General features: G+C 51.0%; 1 protein-coding gene across 1 annotated transcript in view; it reads left to right on the top strand.

Moving 5' to 3' along the window:
• Window positions 1–3,587: 3,587 nt before the first annotated feature.
• Window positions 3,588–9,740, top strand: part of OSBPL10 (oxysterol binding protein like 10) — a 215,765-nt gene continuing 209,612 nt past the window's right edge. The window contains exon 1 of the mRNA XM_069088572.1: window positions 3,588–3,880. Within this exon, the coding sequence (XP_068944673.1) occupies window positions 3,588–3,880 (293 nt within the window). The remainder of the gene's footprint in view (window positions 3,881–9,740) is intronic.

Genomic DNA, 9,740 nt, shown 5'->3' with positions numbered 1-9,740 from the left:
TTGCCTTTGCTTGGCATTACACTGATCAGACTGATGTGAGCTTGGAAGGCTCTATCACAGGTGGGCATAAATAATCTTTTAGATTAGTAGGGGGTGAGAGTTCAGAACACCAAATCAAGTACAGTCTTTGACGGATGAGAACAGTCAATATGGTTGGGCAAGGGAGTAAGGGAGCAAGGAACACCTGCATTGTGATAAAGTTAGAAACCAACAGGGGACTGAAGCTAAGAAAAAGCTTTAATTTGCTTTGTATGTGAGAGAAAAATTTAGTAAGGATAGTTTGAAAACGGTTAAGTTTATTGTTAAGGGTAATTAACTTGTACTTCAGTGTTATATTTTGAAACTTGGTATGACACACATATATATTTATATACACATGTATGCATGTATATACATAGTTTTATTTAGAGGAAGAAATCAGAAGCAGTTGTTAATTGAATAAGTATTGTTTTTATTATTTATATGTAAAAATATAACAAACACAAGTCTGATTTTATCACCTCCCCACTCAATAAACTCCAGGGGATCCTGGTCACTTTCAGGAACAAATATAAAATCTTGGATTTGTTGTTCAAACCCCTGTGTTTTGGGAACATTGGTTTGGCAGCTGAGTGGAAGATGAAGTGGAGTAGGAAGACACAGACAAGTGCCCCCCTTTCAGACCCACCCGAAGCTATTGCAAAGTCCAGGGGTGGGGATGAGGACCTCCATGGGGGTGGGTCAGGAGAAAAGAAATGTCAGAGAGATAAAATGGACAAGCCTCAGCAACGAATCAGATAGAGTGAGGAGCTCAATAGTAATGAGAAAGTTAGAAAGAGAGGGGAGATTGAGAGGCATCAGCATTGAGAGAATAACTGAATCCATAGGAGTCAAAAAGCTCATCCAGAGAATTAGGGAGTAGCAGAGCAGATTGGCAGCTGGGTGGCTCAGTGGTTAGAGTGCTGGCCTGGAGTCAGGAAGACCCCAGGTCAAACTGAGCCCCAGACACTAACTAGCAAGTTTCTTCTTGTTCACTTGTGTCTGTCTCTCCCTGACTCCTTTTTGGCAAAGACCTTAACAGATGAGGAAACTGAAGCAAACCCTCACTTGCCCAGGGTCACATAGCTAGTAAGTATTCAAGGTCAGATTTGAACTCAGAAAGATGAGTCTTTGGGGATAGGCCGGACACTATCTACTGTGCCAATCAGCTGTTTGATTTGCCTGGAAGGCGGCTAGCTGACTCAGTGGATAGAATGGTAGGTCTGGAGTCTGGAAGACCTGAGTTTGCCTTAATCCACCGGAGAAGGAAATGGCAAACCGCTCCAGTATCGCTGCCAAGAAAACCCCAAATGGGGTCAGGAGGAGTCGGACACATACAGTAGAGGAAGAAGAGAAGAACGCCCGGGACGGAGCTTGGGAGACCTACTTTTAGGAAACATGAGCCAGCTGAAGATCCCACTCAGGTGACTGACCCGGAGCAGGACGGCCAATAACCAATTAGTAATTGCCCCCTTATTGGCCAGGCACTGTGCTAAAAAGCAGGAGATACAAAGAAAGCAAAAGACAGTCCTTCCCTGCCCTCAAGGAGCTCTCAGTCCAGGGAGGGGATGGGGAAGGCTTTCTGTGGAAGGCGGGGTCTAGTTAGCTAGGTAACCTGAATCTGAAGGAGAAACCTCTTCCCTCCATCCCCAACAAGAAGCCACTCAGCCTTGGCTACCAGCCCTCCAGTGAAGGGGACCACAAGCCTAAATTGGCCCCTTAACACCGTCGGGCCCCCTTTCCTGTCCCAGAGTGGGCTCAGAATCTGACCACAAACCCAGTCCCTCTTCCAGGGAAGGCCTTTCCGGGCTCGAAGACAGCTGGGGAGCTCCGACTTTGGGTTCACAAACTCTTTTACACCAAGCAGGCCACTTTGTTCTTCCACATAAACACACTTGGTGACTGGCTGATCGATTGGTTTCTTCGGTGGATCCTGGAAGGCATGGTCTCCAGTCCTTTTACCACCCTGGTATTCCGTGGCTTTGGGCCACAGGATCTAGGGTCAACACTGTCCTTCCCATTGGGACAAAAATCGTCCCACGATTTTAGGGACCTGTAGGCCCTTCTTTCTTTACTCCACCCCTCCCCAGCCCCAAGGCATAAGGCCCATAGGTAGGTTTAATTTCTTCCCAAATGCAGCTTCTGTAATAAAAATGGAAAGAAAAGACAGAAACTAAATTTTTTTTTTAATTTAATAAAGGTTACTGGGGCAACATTTTAGGATTTAAAAAACATTTTTTTTTTTTGTTAGCAGCCCTGGAATGTCCATTGGCAGCACTAATATCAGCTGAGATTTATTTAGCACTTAAAAGTGTGTATAAAGCAACTTCTATACAATGTGGCCTCAAAAACCACCTAGTGGGGTGGATTATCCCCATTTCACAGATGAGGAAAATGAAGCTGGGAGACGTTAAGTGAATTTCTAAGTAACAGACTCGGGATGAATCGAACACGAGTCTGCCGGACTCCAGGGTTAGGTCACTACCCTCCCTTCTCCACCCCCTCCAACCCAAACGGCCAACCGGATACAGTCTCTACTTTAGTGGACTTCCGAGGCTTTCCTATTGGAGCTTTCAGAGCTAACTTATCTCTAAGAAAGATTTAGAGGGAACGAGGTGGGAGGAGGGGGATAGTCCCCTGGAGATCTGAATCTCTTTGCAGCTCCAGTTTTTGAACGCATTAATTATTTACATTTCCTGGGTTTGTAGATCCCTCCGGGCAGGAATTGAGCCTTCTACCACAGAGAAGGCTCCTTAAAGGGAATTACGGATCTATCCATTAAAAAAAATGTGTTAAATCCCCGATTCTCTACAAAAGCCACACAAATAAAAGCACAAATTGTGGGCTCTTAAGAAACGTTCAACAGTCCGGACCGAAATCAGCCGGTGGTGTCTGAGGCCAGCTTGGTTGGGAGAGCAGGGGGTGGGCGGGCTTTGGGGGTTCCCTGCCCTGTTTCTCAGTGCAGGGCGCAGCGTCCACGAAGTCTTGCGGCTGCGGGCGCACTCGGCCCGCTTCTCAGCCCGAGCTTTGCTTGTCCCGGCGGCGGGCGCACCTTTCGCCCCGAGGGTCTGCAGGTGTTAGGGCGCATGGGGCGTGGAGGGCGTGATGGGGGAGCCCGGCACCACCTGGAGAGCCTGCCCCCGGGAGTTCGCGGCATGGGAACCCAGGCACTGAGTGGCTCCTGGCCGCAGGACGCTGGCCGTGGCATCTCTCCCCGGGGGCTGGCCCACGGGGACCCCGGCACGCAAGGGCGCCCCACCGCCGGGGGGCCCGGTGGGCATGGCCCACAGACCCGGCGGGCGCCCCCCGGGAGGGGAGGCTCCAGCTTCCCGGAGCGCAGCCGGAGGCGGGGCCGCGGGGCGCCTCCAGCCCGGTTGGCTCCCGTCCCCTGCCCTGCCCTGCCTCCTCCCCCTGCCGCCGCCCCTCCCCCTCCGCCCTCCCGTATGAGTCAGGCGTTTCCCCGGGATCGGGAGCGCGAGCGGCGGCGGCCCGAGCCCAAGCCGGAGCGGCCCCGCGGCGGCCAGAGCAGCGCGCCCGGGCCGGCCCCAGCCCGGCCCGGCCGCCGGAGCATGGACAAGGCGGCCAGCCCTGGGGCGGGCGCGGGTGAAGGGGCGGGCAGCGGCGGCAGCAGCCGCAGCAGCAGCCGCGCCACCTCGGCCGGCTCGTCGCCGTCGGGCTCGTGGGCGGCCCGCGGGGCCGGGGGCCGGCGGTTTGAGGGGGGGAGCCATAGCAGCCCGGGCTCGGTGGCGGCCAGCCCGTGCGGGGCCGGGGGCCGGCTGGGCAGCGGCGGCCGGAGGCGGGAGCCGGCCCTCGAGGGCGTGCTCAGCAAGTACACCAACCTCCTCCAGGGCTGGCAGGACAGGTAAGCCGGGGGGGGAGGGGGGGGGCCGAGGCCCGGGCGGGCGGTCACCTCCCGAGCCATCCTGCGGCCGCCGCGGAGCGGGCATGTGCGCGCTGGGCATGCACGCTCGCAGCCTCAGCGAAGGGCGGGCTCGGGAGCCCCCGGGCTTGAGCCCCGAGCGTGCATCCTCAGTCTGAACTTCGGGGCTGCCCGGAGTGCCTTCCCCGCCAGCAGCACCCCTCCCGCGGGGACCCATCTCGGAAATTCATTTGCATTTTGCTTAAAAAAAGATAAGAGCCCCTTAAAAAAGTCTTTCTTTCATCCCTCCCTTCCTGCAGCCCAGCTCTACAAAGTCATTTGCACCTTGGGGAAAAAGGGGGGGGGGCTTACTATGAGTCTTTGCTCTTCCACTCACCCCCTCCTCCCAAACTGTTGGGAGCAGCCAGATAGAGTAATACGAGGGAATCCCCGATGGTCCCCAGGCTAAGGCAAGGTGCAGCCCGGCCTCCCGGAGTTCCATTTGGGGACCCCAAGCAAGGATGACCAATGGCCCAACTCCTGTCTGCCGGGACTAACTAGCCTTTTAAACTTGGCTTCGAAAACGCCCCTGAATGCCCGGGAATTGCTGATACCGTTTAAAGGAGACCCCTGCGCCTCTGGAGGGCCACAGGGTGTGGTTTCGCTGGTGCCAGTCTTCCGTGCACATTTCAAAGGCCTCGAAGGTTGGAAAGAACTTGGGCATCCCCGATGGTGGCCCACCTTTTGGGGATGGGCCGGAAGCAGGGTTATCCCTCCATTCTTCCTCAAGGTTGCCCTATGTCCCTGGCCGGCCCTGCCCTAGCCTCCTCCCATCCTTTGCAGCCGGTCACTTGTTCTGGTGTGTGCCCTGGTTGGGTGGCTGGGAAGATGGAAACCCAGGAAATTTTCCAGACGGATGCTGGGTTAACCCTCGGTCGCTGGAAGAATCTTGTGATCGGGAGAAGAGACCTAAGTTGTACTTTCGCTTTTGAATACTCCCTTTGCTACTTCTGACTGCCGGCCTCCCCGGCGCCCCCCCTCCCCCCTCTCCCCCCCTGCCCCCCCGTTTCTCAGCAAACTCAAGAACTGGTGGGGTGGGTGGGGAGGCGATCCCGACCGCTCCAGTATACCTGGTTTATTTGCAAGGCTCTGATTTCAGCTGGGAGACTGCTACTCTGTATTAATGTTACTACCCTGGGGCGTTTGGTTCTGCTTTGAGTGTGTGTGAGTATTGTGGGCTCTGTAGCCCGGGATCACCTTCTTCCTGGCCACCCAGGCGTCTAATTCACATGCAGATTATGTTAAAGAACTTTTATAATCTTCTGGGAGGGGAGGATTTTATAGGAATTGGAATTAAGGTTTGCTTTAGCATCCGATCTGAAATCCCCACTGTCTGGTGTTTGTACTGGGGGAGGAGGAATGGGCAGGGCTTGGGGAAAGGTGAAGAAGTCTTATCTTTGGTTAGGGTCAGGCCAGATGTGCACGGGGTGGCCAGGGTTGCTTGGCATCCAAGGCGAGGCACCTGCTCGAGTCCTGTTTACTCCCTGGAGTGCTTGCATAGCCTTAATTCTATCTGTCTCCTGTTTATTTTGTGAAGCTAACGTTTGCCAAGTTTGTGCTGGGGGCTGTGGTTAAAGCCTTGCAGTAGGGGTTTATGTGTATTCCCCCAGATCTTCTGCCCTGAACTCTGCCGGGTGCCCATGAGTGACCCAGGGAAGATTTTTGGTAGCTCTTGTATCTGCCCTTTTCAGGAGTCTCTTCCTGTCCGGATGCTTCCAGCGTGGAGGTGGGAGGAGCTGAACCCAGGATTGGGCTAAGACTGGAGGAAGCTCTCTTCTCAGAAGTCTGAGACAATGCTACTAGCAGAGTTTGGCCCGGGCATCGCACCCAGTGGGCACTCAGGTGTTCATTGAACTGTGTTGCCCAAAGAAATAAAGAAGGGAGCTTAGAATGGCCGAGTGATAGAAGAGAAACTCACTGCAGGGTTCTCACAGTAGGCACCTATTAATAAACACTTGTTAATTGAATGAAATAGTCTAATTTCCTCATTTTTTTTCACGTGGGGAAACTCGGGTCTTGAGAGGTGAGTGATTGGTCTAAGGTCACACAGCAGATAGATGCAGGGCTGGGATTGAACCCAGGCCTTCCAGATCTGGGGTTCCCTGCGCTGTGCCAAGGCTGTCCTCAGCAGATAGGGACAGGATGACTCCGAGATGAACTTGGCATGTGTTGTAGATGGAGACAGTGTGGTACAATGGAAAGAGCTCTAGAACCGCAGGACCTGGGTTCAACTGGAAATAATAATATAATAGCTAATATTTATTAGTACCTACTGTGTGCCAGACACTGGGCTTTACAATGCTTTACAATTATCATCTCACTTGATTCTCACCACAACCCTGGGAGGTATGTGCTATTATCTCCATTTTACAAATGAGGAAACTGAGGCAAACAGATTAAGTGACTTGTCTCAGGCTGGATTTGAACTCTGGTCTTCCTGACTCCAGGCCACTATGCCCCAAATCTTGTCTCAGCTGTTTACTGCCAGGTTGAGCCTCCTGGGCCTCAGTTTCTTCTTCTGTAAAATGGGGGGAAGGATGCAGTTTAGCCACTTCCAGAGGTCCCTTTGGGCTCTACAGCTTCGATCAAAGACTTTAAACCCCTGGAGGGCAGGTACTTGTCATTCATCTTGGTATCCCCAGCATTCACTTTGCATATGGGACATAGTTGTTGAAATGCCTTGATAATTCTCTGCAAGTTTATTCAAGGAACTGATGCGGTTGAAACTAAGAAAGCCAGTGGTTTTCCTTCTGTCTATACCCACACGTGTTTTTCCAGGTGCATGTAACCCAAGTGGCTATCGCCGCCGTCGGTGCTCTGATTGGTGCAGCAAGCAGCCTTTCCAGAACGTTTGTAGGATTGCTCGTTTCAGGCCCTGCACCTGCCTGTGGTGCTGATTGATTCCGAGAGCTGAGGTTTATTTTTTAGGGCCTGTCTTAGTCTCAGTAAAATGGGGCTACTTTGTGGGGGGGCGGGGAAGGCAGACTGGAAGCATATTCCCTGATTGGAAGTATAATTTTTTAGAAAAACTTCCTGCAGTTTTGGGCATTGTTGTGGTAAACCGTGCACCTGTGGTACTGTACCAATTGCTTCAGAAGTAATTAGGGAAGACTGGGGCTGCCTTAACAGAGTTATCTGCCAAAATTCCCAATCCTCTTTGAGAGGTAGGTATCTGGGGGCTGGGCCACTCTGTAGTCTGGATACTGTTCAAGGTCCTACCTTATGCAAGGTGCTGTATGAGACTCAGAGGGAGATAGGCAGCAAATGGAAGCTGAGTCCTGCCCTCAAGGGAGCCTGGTAGGACGGGGAAGAAATGTAGGTCCATTACCTTAGGACCTGGGTTCAAATCCCAGATCCGGCATATACTACCTGTGTGACTGTAAGTAAATTATTTGACCATCTTGGGCCTCTGTTTCTTCATTCATAAATTTCTAGGGTTGGACTTGATGTATCTAAGTCTGTTCCTGCTCTAAATTCATGATCCTATGTTTTAGCATCATTGAAAGGTGCATGATTACTTTGGTATCCATAGCCCATGACCATTGGTCTGTGAGTGAGTCAGTGTGCCTTTGGCCTAGAGCTTTAGTGACCTATCTATGGTTACTCAGCTAGGGAATGTCAGAGGCAGGATCTGAACTGAGGTCTTCCTGACTCCCCATGGTGCTACACTGGCATTCACCCTTTACCATAGTATATGGGCTTTAATTTGAAGGTAGGCCTTACTTTCTCCTTTGCCAGGATGGCCCCAACTTAGCTATATCAGTGTCTCAGGGACTTTTTGGTAAGTTTTCTTTGAGTGGGAAAATGGCCATCCCTTTGAAGAAAGTTTTTATCTCTTAAGATAAATACTACATGTTCCAGATAATAGAGCAGAGAATAAATTCCGGTCCTGTTTTAGGTTCTCACCACACATTAGCTTCCAAGTTTGATTCATCTGCTGGATTCCCTCCCCTTTCATTGAATTAAAATTGCTTAAACCAGAAGGAATTTGGAAACTTTCTAGTCCAGGGGATGGGGACCTCTAGGTGCTCAAATTGGGTCCTTTGACTGAATTGCAATTCCCGGGAATTCCAATTCTGTGCCCAGTGTTTAGCACAGTGCATAGTAGGTGCGTAATAAATGTTTATGGATTGATCGGAAAAGACTGAAGGTCTTTACATTCAAAAGCAAGTTTATATTTGATCCTGAGTAATGGGGAGTCCTTGAAGCTTATTGAGGGGGAGAGGATCACCTTGGCAACTAAGTGGATGGGCTTTAGGAGAGGCCAGGGTTCCAGTCTGGCCTCTTACACTTAATATGCTTTTTGACTTGTTAAGTGGGGATAACCAGCCTTACGCTGGACTTATTATATATAATCATGTATTCAGGCTTATTTTACATCATAACCCCACTGGGTTGTTGTGTAGTTCCAATGAGATAATGTATGTAAAGGGTTTACAAACTTTAAATTGCCATATAAATGTCAGCAGTTTCACTTAGGATCTGGGTTTTGCAGTTCTGTCTTATTTCCTGTGTGACCTTGGATGAGCTGTTTGCTTTCTCTGTCCCTGTTTTTTAGAGTGTGATGAGATGGTTGGACTAGATGGGCCCCAGGGTCTCATTAGCCCTGAGCCCTGTCATAGGATAGAAAAAGTAGCAGGTCTAGGCCCGGAAGGGACCTCACAGACCATCAATGCCATTCCTCTCATTTAGTGGATAAGGAGGCTGAGTCCCAGAAATTGGCAGTGACTGGTCCAAGGTGAGACGGGGCAGAGCTTCTCTGACTCTAAATCCAGTCCTGTTGATGAATGAGGTCCAGAGAAGTAGGGCAGCCAGAGCTGGGGGCTGAGGGTGGTGGTGGAGAAACAAGGGTTAATGGCTTCTTTAGAGTGACTGGCAGACCCTATAACTGAGGTCCTCTGACTGGAAGGCAGACTCCCTCTGTAACCCCTGAATTGTCACTCAGTCCTTATCTGGTGACCCCTTGGAGGCCTTCTCTTGTTACAGACACCTCCACCCCTTCAGTGCTTAGTTCAGTTGACATACCCTTTGGGCATTCAGGAAACAGCTGAATTGAAAGCAATTGAATTTTCCAGCTGAGCCCTTCCTGTGCCCAGAACCCTAAAGATGACAGTTTCTGGGAAGGTTCCCATGGGAGAGTACGTGAGGGGTCTCTAGCCTCTGTGGAAGGCTGATACCATCTCATCCTTGGGTTTTGCTGCTTAACCTCCTGCCTTCTAAAAGCAGAGGAACCGTGTGGTCACTTTTTTGATAATGACTTTGAAATTAGATTCCGATTTGAGTCTGTCAGTCAGTAAGCATTGTCTTAGCTTGCAGGAGCAGGTGGTCGGTGGTCTCACTGCCCTCTGTGCTGGTTAGACCGTGTCTGCAGCTCTTTCTAGTCTCTGAGAAGGGTGGCTTGGCTAGCAGCAATACAGAACTAGATTAGGCAGGGGCCAAGGAGAACTTCCTAACTCTTTTTTTTTAAATTAAATTAAATTTTTTTTTAAAGCAATCGGGGTTAAGTAACTTGCTCAAGGTTACACGGCCAGTTATTATTTCTGGGTGTGGTGCCGAATATCTGAACCCGGATCTGATCCAGGTCATCCTGACACTGGAGCCAGTGCTCTTACTCGGCGAGCCACCTGGCCGCCCCTAAGCAATTGGGGTTAAGTAACTTGCTCAAGGTTACACGGCCAGGTGTTTCTGAGTGGGTGCTAAGTGTCTGGGCCCGGGATTCGATCCTCCAGGTCTTCTCAACACTGGAGCAGGTGCTCTTACTCGCTGTGCTACCTGGCTGCCCCGAACTTCCTAACTCTTTTTT

The sequence above is a fragment of the Petaurus breviceps genome, unplaced genomic scaffold, assembly GCF_028583685.1.
Source record: "Petaurus breviceps papuanus isolate PSGF00001 unplaced genomic scaffold, PetGlider_PUasm1.0 185, whole genome shotgun sequence".
Classification (NCBI taxonomy): domain Eukaryota; kingdom Metazoa; phylum Chordata; class Mammalia; order Diprotodontia; family Petauridae; genus Petaurus; species Petaurus breviceps.
Note: the sequence above shows the minus strand (reverse complement) of the source record. Positions and strands in the feature narration are given on the sequence as shown.